At 46.8% G+C, this 21,430-nt stretch overlaps 1 protein-coding gene across 8 annotated transcripts in view; it reads right to left on the reverse strand.

Annotated features, from left to right (window-relative positions):
* The window catches only part of LOC140494275 (tubulin-specific chaperone cofactor E-like protein), a 208,227-nt gene that overhangs the window by 126,612 nt on the left and 60,185 nt on the right, over positions 1-21,430 (reverse strand). For 7 of the 8 annotated variants that reach the window (XM_072593548.1, XM_072593550.1, XM_072593553.1 and 4 more), the window contains exon 8: positions 4,450-8,202. In XM_072593548.1, coding sequence (XP_072449649.1) covers positions 7,878-8,202 — 325 coding nt within the window. In that variant the 3' untranslated portion in view covers positions 4,450-7,877. Of the gene's footprint in view, positions 1-4,282; positions 4,310-4,449; positions 8,203-15,422; positions 15,443-21,430 lie in introns of those variants that run through there. The other variant, XM_072593555.1, reaches the window with a different exon arrangement.

Raw genomic sequence — 21,430 nt, forward strand, 5'->3', positions numbered from 1 at the left:
TTTAAGTCTGTCCAAGAGAAAGGCTGCAGTAGTGAGTATAGTGGATTCTTTCTTGATTATATGTTTTTGGAGATAAGTCTCTTGATTAAACTTAAAATATAAGCCATAGCTATTAATTTAACTTGGGCAGCGTTGGTAGAGGGATAAGACGGTGTTATTTTCTGAGTCTGTAGATTGTGAGGGAGCAAAAATGGTCTTTGCAGTGATATGTACTTCTTGTCAGATGTGGGAGTTTAAAGAGAGTTTAAGGGTTACTGCGTATTATATCTGCCATAAATGCTGTTGGATGCGAATCTTATCGGATTGAATGGATCGGTTGGAGAGACAGATAGAAGCGATGAGGAATTTGCAACAGCAACAGTATGTGATGGATGGCAGTTATAGGAAGGGGGGCAAGTCTCAGATACAGCCATATAGATGGGTTAACTCCAGGAAGGGTGAGAGAGGTAGGCAGCTAGAGCAGGAGTCTTTTGTGGATATACCCTTTTCAAACAGGTATGCGGTTTTGGAAAACGTAGGGGGTGATGGATTCTCAGGGGGAAACGTAGTACGAACAACCAAGTTTCTGGTATTGAGACTGGCTCTAATACAACGAGGTGTACGTCGGCTTCCAAGAGAACAATTACGTTAGGGGATTCTGTAGTCTGAGGTACAGACAGACGTTTCTGTGGCCAGCAGAGAAAAAACAGAATGGTGTGTTGTTTCCTTGGTGCCAGGATCAAGGATGTCTCAGGGAGGGTGCAGAATGTTCTCATGGGGGAAGAGGGGCCAGCAGGAGGTCATTGTCCACATTGGAACCAACGATATAGGAAGGGAAAAGGTTGAGATTCTGAAGCGTGATTACAGAGAGTTAGGAGGTCATCAAGGGCAGTAACATCTGGATTACTCCCAGTGCTACGAGCTAGTGAGGGCAGGAATAGGAGGATAGAGCAGATGAATGCATGGCTGAGGAGCTGGTGTATGGGAGAAGGATTCACATTTTTGGATCATTGGAATCTCTTTGGGGTAGAAGTGACCTGTATAAGAAGGATGGACTGCACCTAAATTGGAAGGGGACTAATATACTGGCAGGGAAATTTGCTCGAACTGCTTGGGAGGATTTAAACTAGTAAGGTGGCGGGGGTGGGGCAGGGGAAGGAGGCGGGTGGGACCCAGGGAGATAGTGAGGAAAGAGATCGATCTGAGACGGGTACAGCTGAGAACAGAAGTGAGTCAAACAGTCAGGGCAGGCAGGATCAAGGTAGAACTAATAAATTAAACTGCATTTATTTCAATGCAAGGGGCCTATCAGGGAAGGCAGATGAACTCAGGGCATGGTTAGGAACATAGGACTGAGATATCATAGCCATTACAGAAACATGGCTCAGGGATGGGCAGGACTTGCAGTTTAATGTTCCAGGGTACAAATGCTACAGGTAAGATAGAAAGGGAGGCAAAAGAGGAGAGGGAGTGGTATTTTTGATAAGGGATAGCATTACAGCTGTGCTAAGGGAGGATATTCCTGGAAATACATCCAGGGAAGTTATTTGGGTGGAACTGGGAAATAAGAAAGGGATGATAACCTTATTGGGATTGTATTATAGACCCTCCCAATAGTCAGAGGGAAATTGAGAAACAAACTTGTAAGGAGATCTCAGCTATCTGTAAGAATAATAGGGTAGTTATGGTAGGGGATTTGAACATTCCAAACATCAACTGGGACTGCCATAGTGTTAAAGGTTTAGATGGAGAGGAATTTCTTAAGTGTGTACAAGACAATTTTCTGATTCAGTATGTGGATGTACCTACTAGAGAAGGTGCAAAACTTGACCGACTCTTGGGAAATAAGGCAGGGCAGGTGACTGAGGTGTCAGTGGGGGAGCACTTTGGGGCCAGTGACCATAATTCTACTCATTTTAAAATAGTGATGGAAAAGGATAGACCAGATCTAAAAGGTGAAGTTCAACTTGGAGAAAGGCCAATTTTGACGGTATTAGGTGAGAACTTTCAAAAGCTGATTGGAGGCAGATGTTCACAGATAAAGGGACGGCTGGAAAATGGGAAGCCTTCAGAAATGAGATAACAAGAATCCAGAGAAAGTATATTTCTGTCAGGGTGAAAGGGAAGGCTGGTAGGTATAGGGAATGCTGGATGACTAAAGAAATTGAGGGTTTGGTTAAGAAAAAGAAGGAAGCATCTGTCAGGTATAGACAGGATAGATCGAGTGAATCCTTAGAAAAGTATACTCCTACTTTCCTTATACTTAAGGGGGAAATCAGGGCAAAACAGGGACATGAGATAGGTTTGGCAAATAGAATTAAGGAGAAACCAAAGGGTTTTTACAAATGTATTAAGGACAAAAGGGTAACTAAGGAGAGAATAGGACCCCTCAAAGATCAGCAGTTCAGGCAGCATCCGAGGAGCAGGAAAATCGACATTTCGGACAAAAGCCCTTCATCGTATTCCTAATGAAGGATGTTTGCCTGAAATGTCGATTTTCCTGCTCCTCGGATGCTGCCTGAACTGCTGTGCTTTTCCAGCACCACTAATCCAGAATCTGGTTTCCAGCATCTGCAGTCATTGTTTTTACCTCTGAAAGATCAGCAAGGCGGCCTTTGTGTGGAGCCACAGAAAATGGGGGAGATACTAAGTGAATATTTTGCATCAGTATTTACTGTGGAAAAGGATATTGAAGATATAGACTGTAGGGAAATAGATGGTGCCACCTTGCAAAATGTCCAGATTACAGAGGAGGAACTGCTGGATGTCTTGAAACACATGAAGGTGGATAAAAATCCCCAGGATCTGATCAGGTGTACCCTAGAACTCTGTGGGAAGCTAGAGAAGTGATTGCTGGGCCTCTTGCTGAGATATTTGTATCATCGATAGTCACAGGTGAGGTGCTGGAAAACTGGAGATTGGCAAACGTGGTGCCACTGTTTAAGAAGGATGGTAATGACAAGCCAGGGAACTATAGACCAGTGAGCCTGATGTCAGTGGTTGGCAAGTTGTTGGAGGGAATCCTGAGGGACAGGATGTACAGGTATTTGGAAAGGCAAGGACTGATTCAGGATAACGTGTGTGGGAAATCATGTCTCACAAACGTGATTGAGTTTTTTGAAGAAGTAACGAAGATTGATGAGGGCAGAGCAGATGTGACCTATATGGACTTCTGTAAGGCGTTCAACAAGGCTCCCCATGGGAGACTGATTAGCAAGGTTAGATCTCATGGAATAGTGGGAGAACTGGCCATTTGGATACAGAACTGGCTCAAAGGTAGAAGACAAAGGGTGGTGTTGGAGGGTTGTTTTTCAGACTGGAGGCCTGTGATCAGTGGAGTGCCACAAGGATCGATGCTGGGCCCTCTACTTTTTGTCATTTACATAAATGATTTGGATGCGAGCATAAGAGGTACAGTTAGTAAGTTTGCAGATGACACCAAAATTGGAGGCGTAGTGGACAGTGAAAAGGGTTACCTCAGTTTACAACAGGATCTGGACCAGTGGGCCAATGGGCTGAGAGATTGCAGATGGAGTTTAATTCAGAGAAATGTGAGGTGCTGCATTTTGGGAATGCAAATCTTAGCAGGATTTATACACTTAATGATAAGGTCCTAGGGAATGTTGCTGAACAAAGAGACCTTGGAGTGCAGGTTCACAGCTCCTTGAAAGTGGAGTCGTAGGTGGATAGGATAGTGAAGGCGGCGTTTGGTATGCTTTCCTTTACTGGTCAGAGTATTGAGTACAGGAGTTGGGAGGTCATGTTGCGACTGTACAGGACAATGGTTAGGCCACTGTTGGAATATTGCGTGCAATTCTGGTCTCCTTCCTATCAGAAAGATGTTGTGAAACCTGAAAGAGTTCAGAAAAGATTTACAAGGATGTTGCCAAGGTTGGAGGATCTGAGCTACAGCGACAGGCTGAACAGGCTGGGGCTGTCTTCCCTGGAGCGTTGGAGGCTGAGGGGTGACCTTATAGAGGTTTACAAAATTATGAGGAGCATGGATAGGATAAATAGACAAAGTCTTTTCCCTGGGGTCAGGGAGTCCAGAACTAGAGGGCATAGGTTTAGGGTCAGAGGGGAAAGATATAAAAGAGACCTAAGGGGCAACATTTTCATGCAGAGGGTGGTACGTGTACAGAATGAGCTGCCAGAGGAAGTGGTGGAGGCTGGTACAATTGCAACATGCAAGAGGCATTTGGATGGGTATATGAATAGGAAGGGTTTGGAGGGATATGGGCTGGGTGCTGGAAGGTAGGACTAGATTGGGTTGGGATATCTGGTCGGCATGGACGGGTTGGACCGAAGGGTCTGTTTCCATGCTGTACATCTCTATGACTCTAAGTGTAACATAAAGGACATTCACCACACCCACAGAAACACAATCACTGATTCCAAAGTAAGGGAAACTGCCCAGATCTATATAACCATATTTCTAACAAATCAAAAGATCGTTCATAATCCTTGATATTGAAATCGAGTGTTTTATTGATAATTCATTAAACTGTACAATACTTAAAATATTTCCTATAATTTTTCAGTCAGTAATTACGATTGCATTATCTTCACTCTTAGTAAAATTAAATTGATTTACATGCAAATAGTTGATAGACTGACTTAATTCATTTAGGGAAAGCTGTGATTAATGTTTCTGATACATAATGAGTTAAATTGGATTCACATGCAGGTTCTAGAATGACATTAGACAACATAAAACAACAAGACTAGTGATGAGACACAGCAATGAAAACAGCAATAAAAACACCTGAAAGTGGTGTATTTGAATCACAGAATGGTTACAGCACAGAAGGAAGGGCACACAAGGTATTGTCATTACTACTTCCAGAATTAGGGCACCCAACCTACAGCAGTAGCTTCTATGCGGAAAGGCAAGACCAAATATAACAAAAAAAACTTTTCACATAGTAAATGCAATAATCCAATATCCATTTACATCTTGTTATTAATGATAGAAAAAAATGGAAACTGCTTTAAAGTTGGTTGATCCTTTGCCCTCTTAGCTCCCATAGCATTCTGTAAACAACAAATAACTGAGTTTTACCTGGTTACCTGTTAGAGACTGCACTCAGTAGCACAATCATGTCAGTTCCATACTGGATTCAGGTGGCAAGGGAGATAGTCTTAGCATGTACTGGACCTGTATAGAGACTAACTGGGAAAATACTCTTCGCTATATGAATCACCGGAACACTAGACATTTTTAAAACATGATTTGGTAGTCAGAGTACAGAACCTTACCTTCAATACATCAAAAATAACTGCTCACAAGTATGCAAGAAATAAAACTACCTGCAGGACCAGAGCTAACCACCAACTATGAAGCAAATCAGTAAATATGCATTATTGTAGGGTGGCCACAGCCTTGTAGCTTGCCCTTTTAATATTAAATGCTTGCTGAATAAGGACTTTAATTTAAATACCCCCTCTTGAATCTCAAGACATAATTGCTCACACCAGAAATCTTCAACATTCAATTCACAAAGAGGCAATCTGAGTTCACTGATCAAGTAAATCACCTTCAAAGACGCAAAGTACTTAATATGAAAAAAGTTTGAACATTCAAGGGAAAAAGCCATAACAAGCCCATATGGAGAGATCATGGACTAGTAGCTGGACTGTTAATCCAGAGGAGAGAGTGTGGTGCTGGAAAAGCACTGCAGGTCAGGCAGCACCCGAGGAGCAGAGGGATCAACATTTTGGGCAAAAGTCCTTCATTAGGAGGTCCAGGTAATGTTCTGGGGACCCAGGTTTGAATCCTGCCATGGCAGATGGTGGTATTTGAGTTGAATAAAAATCTGGAATTAAGAGTCTAATTAAACCAACATCAATTGTCAGGAAAAACCCATCTGGTCCACTAAGGGAACTTTAGGGAAGGTAACTGCCATCTTTATCTGGTCTGGCTTATATGTGACTCCAGATCCACAGCAATATGGTTGTCTCTTAAATGCCCCTTGGACAATTAGGGACAGGCAATAAATGCTGGCCTAGCCAGCGACACTCTCATCCTGTGAATGAATTTTTAAACAAAGATACAAAAGGCTCAATATTTTTCAACCAGGGATGACAAATAAATCCTAAAGATCACAAAAGCAAAAAGAGTGCTGTTGAAGTTCAATGTGTACAAGTATGTGGAATGGATTCACTTGGGTTAAAGTTTCTTGCAAACTACAGACAAAGGATGATTATTCACACAAAGTGCAGTTTTCCTTTAAATATACCAAACTTGCATTTGCTGTTATCTATATAGCAGACAATAAGTAACACTGTCCACTTATATCAATGGATGCTTAGTTGCTCCATATGGCCTTAGCTCCAGACCATAGTTCAGTTCTTTCCATTACAAGAATCAAGTCAACTCACAACTGAAAACAGTCGTTTTCAACATAATTATATTTGTATGAACAGATTAAACATTTTCACTATTAACCAAACACAATACTAAATGCAATAATGTAACTTGGTGCACATCCCAAAACTTGAGTACCTGGCTGAAAATAGGCTAAGAAAATATTTGAGGCTTGCCATGCCCCTCATTGTACAATTTGAATCCTTCAATACATTACTGCACACATTAAATTTGTGTATATTGCAGCTAACATACTGAATGCAATGCAGAAACCACACACTGCACATTTACAACTTGTATGCAGTTCGTAAAGCACTATGGCTGTTATGCATGTTTATGTGACGTGGTGTCCAAGGTGCTAACTGTGCAATTTCATACTGATTGCTTAATCTGTATAAACACTTGCGCTACAAGTGTTAAGGCATGAATTCTGCTGAAATTAATTGCCACTGATTCAGAAATCATGTTCATTTACATTTTGGCAATATTGATATAGAATGATACAGCACAAACTGACCAAATGTACCTATGCAAGCTTCTTAAGCTATTCAAGAAATCCCACTCCTTTGTTCTTTCCCCATAGCTCTGCAATTCTTTCTCCTCATTAGAGTACATCAAATTCCTTTTTAAAAATGGCTGTTGAAATACATAATGCAGTCAAGCCTATATAGTTGGTTCTGACATAACGCGATAGTTATGCTCTCATGCGATCTCACGTTATGAGAAAACCATGTAGTAGCTGTGCCATTTAAACTAAAGGGACCGAAATCACGTTATAGCCACTACAGGTAAGGAAAATTCGCTTTCTACAAATAACAGTCTAAACTTTTCAATCATGTTAAAGCCAATTTGCATTGAACACAATGTGTTACAGCAGAACGGACTGTTAATCCAAATCCTGCTTTCAAAGAAGGATAATAACCTTTTTCTGATGGCAGGTGAAGGATTGATGTCATCAAGTTAAATTGATAAATAGTTTAACTTTAGACAACTATTTCATTGTTGATGACATGATCATATCCAAATTTGACTATGATAAGGACAACTTTGTGCTGCTTCTTACTTCATATTCTTAACATCTACAAGTATGTTTACAAGCAAACATTAAAATCCAGATTGTGTTGCACAATAGTGATGACTTGTGTTGTCTAAAGTTGAGTGATTGAGAATAATGTTGTACAGGTTGTAACCCTCAATTCCTTTGTAACCTCATACAATGATGATCCTTCAATCACTACGCTGCAGTAACTTTTGACCCTTCTTACTGCTGGTTTCAATAATCAGCTGACAGTATATGCCTCCACTGACCAAGGTGATGTTGACCATGGATCTGTTATTACAGGGTTGCCTCCTTCATAGAAACTTCTGCTAATTGTAGGAATTTTGATCAGCAATAATCAGTACCTATGCATTGGATGTCAAACCCCTTAACAGTTACAGTTGTGAAAATATACTGTGACCCAGCAACACTTTCATTAAAAAACAAAATACTTGGGTAAAAAGTGCAAAGATTGAGAGTAAATTCACAAGACTATTTTGTTTTGGGTTCTACATGAATCTCATCTCCGTCTCGGATACTAAACGAGTGGAGAGCACGTGTGTTGAATTTCATTTCTTCTGGTCCAAAAGCCTTTACCATGTCTTGATCAATATAATACAGACGCATATTATTGGCCGGTAACTGTACGATAGTTCGAAGTTGCTTCTTCAGATCAGCCACTGTCTGATCGAGACGAATATTCATGACCTCAACTTTACCTTCAAAATGAACCTCAACCTTCGCACGGCTCTGGGGTCGAAGGTCAACCACTGCCAATGGTTCCAGTACACCATATTGTGTTACCAGTTCATGGTATCTAGAAATAAATGGAAAGTTCAGATGGTTAAAAAATCTACAGTACACCTCAGTGTTCAAACTCAGTGGGACCAAGCCTTAATGTTAGCAATATCAATTTAAAAGAAAGGCCAACCTCAAAGTAGGATGAAAGGCCAGCACAACATCAGGGGCCGAAGGGCCTGTTCTCTGTTGTACTGTTCTATGTTCTATCTTTCACCCAGGTATGATCCTCTTCCTTCAAACTAATTCTGTTGTACATATGAACTCTTGGTTCCCATTCAGTTTCCTGACATTATTAATATCATCTGGGAAGTTACAGAAGACAAGTCTTTGAGGACTGCAAGTGTAGTTTGTGAGAGCGAAGGTGTTTTCAAATTCAGATAGACAAGCAAATGATTTCTAGTGCTTCATCACAAAGTAAAGATGAAAGAAAGAAATAGATAGTGATCATACGGAGGGTCGATCACAGAATGGTCATAGCACTAAAGGAGGCCACGATGAGCATCTGAAGAACCAATTCACGTAATGACATCACCCTGCCTTTTCCTTGTAACTCTGCACATTTTTCCTTTACAGATACTAAGCTAACACTCTTGAGTGCTTCTGTTGACCCTGCTTCCACCATGATCTCAGTCTGCCCATTCCAGAACCTAACCGTTCATTGCAGCAAGGCACCTTTATTCCAGCACACACATCCCATTGTAATTAAGATGACAAATCCATTTGCCTTCTCCCTATTTACGTGGTCCAGATGAATAATTTTGAATAACTGCCAAATCTAAACTAGACTTACATTTAAGCATGAATTGGTTTTACCATTTATCTTATGGAGAATATTTAAATCTAGTAGAACATTCATGGATTGTTGAACTTGATACATGGGTTTAGTGGCTCATATTATAGAGCCTGGGCAAACATGGAAATATAGAAAATAGGAGTAGGCCATTCAGCCCTTCAAGTCTGTCCACCATTCAGTATGATCATAGAACATTACAGTGCAGAGGCCCTTCGGCCCTCGGTGTTGCACTGACCTGTAAAACCAATCTGAAGCCCACCTAACCTATACTATTCCATTCTCATCCATATGCCTATCCAATGACCATTTAAAATGTCCTTAAAATTGGGGAGTCTACTAATGTTGCAGGCAGTGCGTTCCATGCCCCAACTACTCTCTGAGGAAAGAACTACCTCTGACATCTGTCCTATATCTATCACCCCTCAATTTAAAACTACATCCCTCACGCTAGCCATCACCATCTGAGGAAAAAGGCTCTCACTGTCCATCCTATCTAACCCTCTGATGATCTTATATGTCTCAATTATATCACCTCTCAACCTTCCTCTCTCCAATGAAAAACAGCCTCAAATCCCTCAGCCTTTCCTCGTAAGACCTTCCCTCCATACCAGGCAACATCTTAGTAAATGTTCTCTGAACGCTTTCCAGAGCTTCCACATCCTTCCTCTAATGCGGTGACCAGAAATGTGTACAATACTCCAAGTGCGGCCGCACCAGAGTTTTGTACAGCTGCAGCATGATGTCATGGCTTTGAAACTCAATCTCTCTACAATAAAAGCTAACACACTGTATGCCTTCTTAACAACTCTATCAACCTGGGTGGCCACTTTCAGGGATCTGTGTATCTGGACACCGAGATCTCTCTGCTCATCTACACTACCAAGAATCTTACCATTAGCCCAGTACTCTGTATTCCTGTTGCTCCTTCTAAAGTGAATCACCTCATACATTGCTCCGCATTAAATTCCATTTGCCATCTCTGCAGCTTATCTATGTCCCTCTGTAACCTATAACATCCTCTACACTATCCACAACTCTACTGACCTTAGTGTCATCTGTAAATTTACTAACCCATCCTTCTACGCCCTCATCCAGATCATTTATAAAAATGACAAACAGCAGTGGACCCAAAACAAATCATGCAATCTTTTATCTCAACACCACATTCCCACTCTCTGCTATATGGGTTACATATCTTTTGGAAATTAGAATACAGGCAAATCAGATTCAGGCACTTAAAATAAGGAAGTCAAGAATATCACTTCCTTTAGAAAGGGAGTTCAAGACCATAAGACATAGGAACGGAAGTAAGGCCATTCGGCCCATCGAGTCCACGCCGCAATTCAATCATGGCTGATGGGCATTTCAATTCCACTTACCCGCATTCTCCCCGTAGCCCTTAATTCCTTCTGACATCAAGAATTTATCAATCTCTGCCTTGAAGACATTTAGCGTCCCGGCCTCCACTGCACTCTGCGGCAATGAATTCCACAGGCCCACCACTCTCTGGCTGAAGAAATGTCTCCGCATTTCTGTTCTGAATTTATCCCCTCTAATTCTAAGGCTGTGTCCACGGGTCCTAGTCTTCTCGCCTAACGGAAACAATTTCCTAGCGTCCACTGTCTTCAAGCCATGTATTATCTTGTAAGTTTCTATTAGATCTCCCCTTAATCTTCTAAACTCCAATGAATACAATCCCAGGATCCTCAGCAGTTCCTCATATGTTAGACCTACCATTCCAGGGATCACCCGTGTGAATCTCCACTGGACACGCTCCAGTGAAAACTGTGTCCTTCCTGAGGTGTGGGGACCAAAACTGGACACACTACTCCAAATGGGGCCTAACCAGAGCTTTATAAAGTCTCAGTAGCATAACGGTGCTTTTATATTCCAACCCTCTTGAGATAAATGACAACATTGCATTCGCTTTCTTAATCACGGACTCAACCTGCATGTTTATCTTTAGAGAATCCTCGACTAGCACTCACAGATCCTTTTGTACTTTGGCTTTACAAATTTTCTCACTGTTTAGAAAGTAGTCCATGCTTGTATTCTTTTTTCCAAAGTGCAAGACCTCACATTTGCTCACATTGAATTCCATCAGCCATTTCCTGGACCACTCTTCCAAACTGTCTAGATCCTTCTGCAGCCTCCCCACTTCCTCAGTACTACCTGCCTGTCCACCTAACTTTGTATCATCGGCAAACTTCGCTAGAATGCCCCCAGTCCCTTCATCCAGATCATCAATATAATGTGCCATGCCTCTAGGAATTCCCTGGCTGTTCTCTGTTTGGCTTGCCCTATAATGGTAGTGTTGTCCCAGTCGAATTCATGTTGCTTGTCAACTGTGTGTGTGGCTACTAAGGATAGCTGGTCGTGTCGACACGACAAGCAACATGGCACTCATCCACAGACTCTATCAACAAACACATCGACCTGGACCCAATATACCAGCCACTACAGCGGACAGCTGGAACTGACAACCGGAAGCGGCAGAGACAGGCCACTATAAATGCCGGAGGAAACAGCACAGAAGCGCTTCACAGGAGGCTCCCAAGCATTGAGGATGTCACCTAGACAGGGGACGAAACGTTTGCAAGACAAATTCCCAGCTCGGCGAACAGAACCACAACAACGAGCACCCGAGCTACAAATCTTCTCCCAAACTTTGAAGAACCTTTTATCCCAACTCTCTGTCTTCTGTCAGACAGCCAATCCTCAATCCATACCAGTAGCTCACCTCGAACACCATGGGCCCTCACCTTGCTCAGCAGCCTCCCGTGTGGCACCTGATCAAAGGTCTTTTGGAAGTCTAGGTAGACCACATGCATTGGGTTTCCCTGGTCTAACCTACTTGTCACCACTTCAAAGAATTCCAACAGGTTTGTCAGGCGCGACTTCCCCTTACTAAATCCATGTTAACTTGTTCTAATCCGACCCTGCTCTTCCAAGAATTTAGAAACCTCATCCTTAATTATGGATTCTAGAATTTTACCAACAACCAAGGTTAGGCTAATTGGCCTATAATTTTCCAACTTTTGTCTTGATCCTTTCTTGAACAAGGGGGTTACAACAGCGATCTTCCAATCATCCAGGACTTTCCCTGACTCCAGTGACTTTTGAAAGATCTCAACCAACGCCTCCACTATTTCCTCAGCCACCTCCCTCAGAACTCTAGGATGTAGCTCATCGGGGCCAGGGGATTTATCAATTTTAAGACCTTTTAGCTTTTCTAGCACTTTTGTAATAGCAACCATACTCAACTCAGCCCCCTGACTCCCTTTAATTGTTGGGATATTACTCCTGTCTTCCACTGTGAAGATTGATGCAAAGTACTTGTTAAGTTCTCCTGCTATTTCCTTATCTCCCATCACTAGGCTTCCAGTATCAGTTTGAAGTGGCCCAATGTCTACTTTTGCCTGTCGTTTGTTTCTTATGTATTGAAAGAAACTTTTACTATCATTTCTAATATTACTGGCTAGCCTACCTTCATATTTGATCCTCTCCTTCCTTATTTCTCTCTTTGTTATCCTCTTGGAAATAATCTTGGAATTTGAACAGAATAGCTCAGATGCCAATTCAGCCAAAAGGATCTTCACTCAATGCGGCTCTTAAGGAATTTGTAGACTAAATGGTTGAATAAGCACCTCAAACAGCCCTGGTGCAAACAGCACAAGAGCTGAGCAGAGTCAGTGGTGTGAATGAGACAGATCAACAGACCCATACTAGCAGTTACACAAGCAGTCTTAACCACAATTTCACATACTAGAAGCAAAGTCACATTCTGACACAACTCTTGGGAGGTATCAGTCAAGATTGAATGGGTCAACATGGTATGCTGAAACAAACCTGATTGACACTTTAAGAAATATCATTTTAGTACCAATAAATTTGTCATTGTCCTGATATTGGCTTAAATGCTGACAATTAGTCAGTGTGCTTTCAACGACAAGCGTAAGAATGAAAATGGTCAATGGAGTATTCAAATCCATTGGTGTTCACGAATAAGGCAACATGAGCTGTTCATGGGAGAATCAGGCTCATACAAAGCTGAAACAGAGAGTCGTTGTTTAAATGGAACATTCCAGCACCTGAGTGAATCTCTGGAGAGCTGAACCTGACTGGCTTCACTTTCACTCCAGCAGCACTTCACTAAAAGAGTGAGCCCTGGTTAGAACCATTTGCAGATTTGCACAATATGAGCTTTCTTTCCAACTCAAAATGGAGATAACCAAAGTCTGAAATGATACCTTCAGCAAGCAGTAATTTTCAATTCTGTTAATCAAAACTACTTTGTTTCTTGGCTGAATGCCACTTTCCCAGCCTGCTAACTCTACACCAAAATTGGCAAATGTGCAATGACCCGACTTGCATATGCAACAAAATTCTGAAAGCACATTCTCCAAAGTTAGTTCAGTGCAAATGGAAAAGTCTTAAAACTAAGTGCTGTGGTGCAAAGGATTACTTTAACCACTTGAAACAAGAGAAATAATTTTACGGTAATTCAATTTAACAAGTGCAATTTCAATATCAAATCAAAAAATACAAATAGATTTAATACTTTTACTCCAAAAATTGCACTGAAAGCAGGGCAATTCAATCATAACAGTGGGCACAAAATGCAGAAGCTATTGTGTGAAATTTTCTTATTGGTGGATTGAGTGCTTTGATGGGTTAAAAAGAGGAGAACTTGGTCAGATTAAACAAGCTTCCAGGGAAACATGAACTGTCCATAATCTTAGCCTTTGAGCTATACCTTAAGTTTAAAACATACTTTGGGAATGGATGCAATTCATAAAAAAGCTTTTCTTTAGCAAAGGACAGAATTAGTTTTTGACAAAAACAGAACACACCTTTCAGCCCAATAATCTCATCCTTTATAAATGTTATTCTTACCACCTATCACATCATCACAAATCTCACCCTTTTCTCTCTAGCTCAATTATACGTTGAAACCAACTGTATCATAGTCAGATTGTATCACAATTCTGTTAACTGTCATGAAAAAGATCAATGTGTTATTCTTTTTCCCTGATTTTGTAAATTTTGACTTGTGCCTTTGATAAGTTGAATCATTCGCTACAGTGAACAACTCACCTGGCTCAATTTCTATTTGCTTTCTGATCTCAAAAACACCTCCATGATCCATCTAGTTACTTCTTCCACAGATAAAGTGACAATGATCTAACATCCTTCTATTAAAATGACTGTGATGTGAAGGACAGATTAAAATGTTATAAGGATTGTTGGGATAATTTTGTTGATGGAATCCAGTGCAAGCAATGTAAATAATGATGAATTGATTCACAGAGTTTGGGAGCAGTACAAATTGTTTTTATTTCCTTATTTAGGATTAGATGTTCTGAAAGATAATTTCAAGTTCCATGATAATAGGTTTCCTGCAGGTCAGCGCAGACTTAACATGAACATTTTTGAGTACTGCTGAAAATTGTCATTTTGTCAAATCTTTGGAATTGCATTCATCGGGACATTTTGCAACAAGACTAAGCACTGGGAAATCAACATGTACACTGCAAGATAAAAGATTGCTAATCAGTTGGCAAAGGACTCGGATTATTAATGTGGACTGACATTTAACTACTATGATCAAATTTCAAACTTGCCAGGTTGACTAACTGAGCAGGGAACCACAGACACAAACTGGTGAATTATTGTTAACTATTGAGCTCAAATAGATGCAGTATGTACGTATTCCTTCTGCCTGCAAAGAATGTGATCCTGTATACTAATTCAGCTTGTAGTACGTAAGCAAGTCACACTGTGAGCCTCACTGACTATCATAACTTGTTGTCAGTGTAAAGCTTTGCATACACAGGATTTCCCAGCAAATTCTCATATGATACAGTACAGAAAAAGCTCTTCAACCCACTGAGACTGCATCGATAAAACTACTTTATATCTACACCACTAGTCCCACTAACCAGCACTTTACCTATAGACCTGAATGTTATGACATGTCAAGTGCACACCCGAGTATACAGAGTCAGTGTTGTACACCACAGAACAGATCCTTCAGTTGAACTCATCCAAGCCGATCAGATCTAGTCCCAGTTACCAGTATTTAGCCCATATCTCTATAAACCCTTTCTACACATGTACCCATCCAATGCCTTTTAAATGCTGTAATTGTATCAACCTCCATCACTTCCTCTGGCAGCTCATTCCCACTCTGCACTCCCCTACCCTGGGGAAAAAGATTTTGGCTATTCACCCTATCCATGCCCCTCATGGTTTTATAGACATTGATAAGGTCATTCCTCAGCCTCTGACACTCCTGAGAAAATAGGTCCAGCCTCTCTCTACAGCTCTAACACTCCAATCCTAGCAACATCCTAGTAAATCTTTCCTGAACCCTTTCAAGTTTAACCACATTTTCCCTATAGCAAGGAGACCAGAACTGAACTCAGTATTTCAAAAACGACCTAACGAATGTCTTGTACAGCTGCCACATGACATCCAAATCCGATATTGAATGCTCTGACCAATAAAGGCAAGCATACCAAAAGCCTTCTTCACTATCCTGTCTATCTGCGGCTCCACTTTCAAGGAACTATGAACCTGTACCCCATGGTCTCTTGTTCAGCAACACTCCCCGGAACCCTACCATTGTATTTATGTCCTGCTCTGATTTGCCTTCCCTTGTGGGGGTCACGGTGGCACAGTGGTTAGCACTGCTGCCTCACAGCACCAGAGATCTGGGTTCAATTCCTGCCTCAAGCGTCTGACTGTGTGGAGTTTGCACATTCTCCCAGTGTCTGTGTGGGTTTCCTCCCACAGTCCAAAAATGTGCACGTTAGGTGAGTTGGCCACGCTAAATTGACCGTAGTGTTAGATGCAGGGGTAAATTTAGGGGAATGGGTCTGGGTGGGTGCGCTTTGGCAGGTTGGTGTGGACTTGTTGGGCCGAGGGGCCTGTTTCCACACTAAGTAATCTAATCTCGTTCTCCCTGTGTCTGTGTGGGTTTCCTCCGGGTGCTACGGTTTTCTCCCACAGTCCAAAGATGTGCGGGTCAGGTGAATTGGCCATGCTAAATTGCCCGCAGTGTTAGGTAAATGTAGGGGTATGGATGGATTGCACTTTGGAGGGTCGGTGTGGACTTGTTGGGCCGAAGGGCCTGTTTCCACACTGTAAGTAATCTAATTCCCCTCAATACAGCACTTCACATTTATTTAAATTAAACTCCATCGCCTTGGCCCATTTATCAAGGTCCTATTGTACTGAGGTAACCTTCTTCACTATCCACCACACCACCAATTTTGGTATCATCTGCAAATTTACTAACTTTACTTCCAATATTCATTGCCAAATAATTTATATAAATGACAAAAATTAGTGGACCCAGCACCGATCCTTGTGGCACATCGCTGGTCACAAGCCTTCAGTCTGACAAGTAACTCTCCACCACCACCCTTTTGACTACCTTCAAGCCAATTTTGTATCCAAATGGCCAGTTCTCCCTGCATTCCATGGGATCCAACCTTGCTAACTAGTCTACCATGCAGAACCTTGGTGAACGCCTTAATGATGTCCATGTAGATGACCACCATGCTGCCTTCAATCTTCTTTGTCACTTCTTCAAAAAACTCAGTCGTTATTAAGACATGATTTCCCACGCATGAAGCCATGTTGACTATTCCTTATCAGTCCTCGCCTTTCCAAATATATGTAAACCCTGTCCCTCAGAATCCCCTCCAACAACGTACCCACCACTAACATCAGGCTCGCCAGTCTTTAGTTCCTTGACTTTTCTTTATTAACATTCTTAAATAACAGCACCAAATTAGCCAATCTCCAAGCTTCCTAATGGGCATTATTCTTTCCCTGGTTAACCTCTTCTTTTTAACATAATTTATAAAATATCTTAAGATGCTCCCTAATCCTGTTCCCAAGTTCTTTTTCACACCTGCTAAGTTCTCTCCTGCACTTCCATTATTCTTCTAGAGCCACAGCTGAATTGCCCCTTTTGGAGTTGCTAAAAGACTACTCTTCTTCTTTATCCAACCTGAACTGTCCTAAACATCCAGTGTTCTCCAAACTTATTGCTCCTACATTTCCCTCTAAAGGGTACATGTTGGACCTGTAATCACCCCAGCTCCATTTTGAATGCCCCGAATTGGTTCGCTGTAAAATTACTGGTAAGGAGCTGTTCCAGTTTGCTATGGCCAGATCCTATTTTATTTTAATGAAATTTGCCTTTCCCCAATCGAAAACCATCTTTTGCAGGCAATCTTTGTCATGATCCAGAAGGAATGTAAACAGTTCCATAGTGTGGTTGCTATTGCCTAAAAGTTCCCCAACCGCCAAAATCGAGAGGGGGGGGGGGGGCGCGAGAGAGAGAGACGAGGGGGGCGAAGGGGGGCGAGAGAGAGAGAGAGAGAGACGAGGGGGGCGAGAGAGAGAGACGAGGGGGGCGAGAGAGAGAGACGAGGGGGCGAGAGAGAGAGACGAGGGGGGCGAGAGAGAGAGACGAGGGGGGCGAGAGAGAGAGACGAGGGGGCGAGAGAGAGAGACGAGGGGGGCGAGAGAGAGAGACGAGGGGGGCGAGAGAGAGAGACGAGGGGGGCGAGAGAGAGAGACGAGGGGGGCGAGAGAGAGAGACGAGGGGGGCGAGAGAGAGAGACGAGGGGGCGAGAGAGAGAGACGAGGGGGGGAGAGAGAGAGACGAGGGGGGCGAGAGAGAGAGACGGGAGAGAGGGGGGCGAGAGAGAGAGAGAGACGTGAGGAGGGGGCGAGAGAGAGAGACGAGGGAGGGCGAGAGAGAGAGACGAGGGGGGCGAGAGAGAGAGAGAGAGACGAGGGGGGCGAGAGAGAGAGACGAGGGGGGCGAGAGAGAGAGACGAGGGGGGCGAGAGAGAGAGACGAGGGGGGCGAGAGAGAGAGACGAGGGGGGCGAGAGAGAGAGACGAGGGGGGCGAGAGAGAGAGACGAGGGGGGCGAGAGAGAGAGACGAGGGGGGCGAGAGAGAGAGGACGAGGGGGGCGAGAGAGAGAGACGAGGGGGGCGAGAGAGAGAGACGAGGGGGGCGAGAGAGAGAGACGAGGGGGGCGAGAGAGAGAGACGAGGGGGGCGAGAGAGAGAGACGAGGGGGGCGAGAGAGAGAGACGAGGGGGGCGAGAGAGAGAGACGAGGGGGGCGAGAGAGAGAGACGAGGGGGGCGAGAGAGAGAGACGAGGGGGGCGAGAGAGAGAGACGAGGGGGGCGAGAGAGAGAGACGAGGGGGGCGAGAGAGAGAGACGAGGGGGGCGAGAGAGAGAGACGAGGGGGGCGAGAGAGAGAGACGAGGGGGGCGAGAGAGAGAGACGAGGGGGGGCGAGAGAGAGAGACGAGGGGGGCGAGAGAGAGAGACGAGGGGGGCGAGAGAGAGAGACGAGGGGGGGGGGGCGAGGGGGGGAGAGAGAGACGAGGGGGGCGAGAGAGAGAGACGAGGGGGGCGAGAGAGAGAGACGAGGGGGGCGAGAGAGAGAGACGAGGGGGGGCGAGAGAGAGAGACGAGGGGGGCGAGAGAGAGAGACGGGGGGGCGAGAGAGAGAGACGAGGGGGGGCGAGAGAGAGAGACGAGGGGGGCGAGAGAGAGAGACGAGGGGGGCGAGAGAGAGAGACGAGGGGGGCGAGAGAGAGAGACGAGGGGGGCGAGAGAGAGAGACGAGGGGGGCGAGAGAGAGAGACGAGGGGGGCGAGAGAGAGAGACGAGGGGGGCGAGAGAGAGAGACGAGGGGGGGCGAGAGAGAGAGACGAGGGGGGCGAGAGAGAGAGACGAGGGGGGCGAGAGAGAGAGACGAGGGGGGCGAGAGAGAGAGACGAGGGGGGCGAGAGAGAGAGACGAGGGGGGCGAGAGAGAGAGACGAGGGGGGCGAGAGAGAGAGACGAGGGGGGCGAGAGAGAGAGACGAGGGGGGCGAGAGAGAGAGACGAGGGGGGCGAGAGAGAGAGACGAGGGGGGCGAGAGAGAGAGACGAGGGGGGCGAGAGAGAGAGACGAGGGGGGCGAGAGAGAGAGACGAGGGGGGCGAGAGAGAGAGACGAGGGGGGCGAGAGAGAGAGACGAGGGGGGCGAGAGAGAGAGACGAGGGGGGCGAGAGAGAGAGACGAGGGGGGCGAGAGAGAGAGACGAGGGGGCGAGAGAGAGAGAGACGAGGGGGGCGAGAGAGAGAGAGACGAGGGGGGCGAGAGAGAGAGAGACGAGGGGGGCGAGAGAGAGAGAGACGAGGGGGGCGAGAGAGAGAGAGAGACGAGGGGGGCGAGAGAGAGAGAGAGACGAGGGGGGCGAGAGAGAGAGAGAGACGAGGGGGGCGAGAGAGAGAGAGAGAGAGGGGGAGAGAGAGAGACGAGGGGGGCGAGAGAGAGAGACGAGGGGGGCGAGAGAGAGAGACGAGGGGGGGCGAGAGAGAGAGACGAGGGGGGCGAGAGAGAGAGAGAGACGAGGGGGGCGAGAGAGAGAGCGAGGGGGCGAGAGAGAGAGACGAGGGGGGCGAGAGAGAGAGAGAGGGGGCGAGAGAGAGAGAGACGAGGGGGGCGAGGGGGGGGCGAGAGAGAGAGACGAGGGGGGCGAGAGAGAGGACGAGGGGGGCGAGAGAGAGAGAGACGAGGGGGGCGAGAGAGAGACGAGGGGGGGCGAGAGAGAGGGCGAGGGGGGCGAGAGAGAGAGACGAGGGGGGGTGAGGGGGGGCGGAGAGAGAGACGAGGGGGGCGAGAGGAGAGAGACGAGGGGGGCGAGAGAGAGGGGCGAGGGGGGCGAGAGAGAGGGGCGAGGGGGGCGAGAGAGAGGGGCGAGGGGAGCGAGGAGAGAGGGGCGAGGGGGGGCGAGAGAGAGGGGCGAGGGGGGGCGAGAGAGAGGGGCGAGGGGGGGCGAGGAGAGAGAGACGAGGGGGGGCGGAGAGAGAGGGGGGGGGCGAGAGAGAGAGGGGGGGGGGCGGAGAGAGACGGGGGGGGGCGAGAGAGACGGGGGGGGGCGAGAGAGACGGGGGGGGGGGGCGAGAGAGACGGGGGGGGCGGAGAGGGACGGGGGGGGGGGGGCGAGAGAGACGGGGGGGGGGCGAGAGAGACCGGGGGGGGCGAGAGAGACGGGGGGGGGCGAGAGAGACGGGGGGGGGGGGCGAGAGAGACGGGGGGGGGGCGAGAGAGACGGGGGGGGGCGAGAGAGACGGGGGGGGCGAGAGAGACGGGGGGGGCGAGAGAGACGGGGGGGGCGAGAGAGGACGGGGGGGGGCGAGAGAGACGGGGGGGGGCGAGAGAGACGGGGGGGGCGAGAGAGACGGGGGGGGCGAGAGAGACGGGGGGGGCGAGAGAGAGACGAGGGGGGCGAGAGAGTCGAGAGAGAGACGAGGCGGGCGAGAGAGACGGGGGGGGGGGCGAGCGAGACGGGGGGGGCGAGCGAGACGGGGGGGCGAGCGAGACGGGGGGGGCGAGCGAGACGGGGGGGGCGAGAGAGAGAGAGAGAGACGAGGGGGGACGAGGGGGGCGAGAGAGAGACGAGGGGGGCGAGAGAGAGAGAGAGAGAGAGAGACAAGGGGGGCGAGAGAGAGAGAGAGACGAGGGGGGCGAGAGAGAGAGAGAGACGAGGGGCGCGAGAGAGAGAGAGAGACGAGGGGGCGAGAGAGAGAGAGAGAGACGAGGGGGGCGAGAGAGAGAGAGACGAAGGGGGCGAGAGAGAGAGAGAGACGAGGGGGGCGAGAGAGAGAGAGAGAGAGAGAGACAAGGGGGGCGAGAGAGAGAGAGAGACGAGGGGGGCGAGAGAGAGAGAGAGAGAGACGAGGGGGGCGAGAGAGTGAGAGAGAGACGAGGGGGCGAGAGAGTGAGAGAGACGAGGGGGGCGAGAGAGTGAGAGAGACGAGGGGGGCGAGAGAGTGAGAGAGACGAGGGGGGCGAGAGAGAGAGAGAGAGTGAGAGACGAGGGGCGCGAGAGAGCCGAGAGAGAGACGAGGCGGGCGAGAGAGAGAGAGAGACGAGGGGGGCGAGAGAGACGAGGGGGCGAGAGAGACGAGGGGGGCGAGAGAGACGAGGGGGGCGAGAGAGAGACGAGGGGGGCGAGAGAGACGAGGGGGGCGAGAGAGACGAGGGGGGCGAGAGAGAGAGAGAGAGAGACGAGGGGGGAGAGAGAGAGAGGGAGACGAGGGGGGAGAGAGAGAGAGGGGACGAGGGGGGCGAGAGAGAGAGAGAGACGAGGGGGCGAGAGAGAGAGACGAGGGGGGCGAAAGAGAGAGACGAGGGGGCGAAGAGAGAGAGAGACGAGGGGGCGAAAGAGAGAGAGAGAGAGAGAGACGAGGGGGGCGAAAGAGAGAGAGAGAGAGAGAGAGACGAGGGGGGCGAGAGAGAGAGAGACGAGGGGGGCGAGAGAGAGAGAGACGAGGGGGGCGAGAGAGAGAGAGACGAGGGGGGCGAGAGAGAGAGAGACGAGGGGGGCGAGAGAGAGAGACGAGGGGGGCGAGAGAGAGA

The sequence above is a fragment of the Chiloscyllium punctatum genome, chromosome 23, assembly GCF_047496795.1.
Source record: "Chiloscyllium punctatum isolate Juve2018m chromosome 23, sChiPun1.3, whole genome shotgun sequence".
NCBI lineage: Eukaryota > Metazoa > Chordata > Chondrichthyes > Orectolobiformes > Hemiscylliidae > Chiloscyllium > Chiloscyllium punctatum.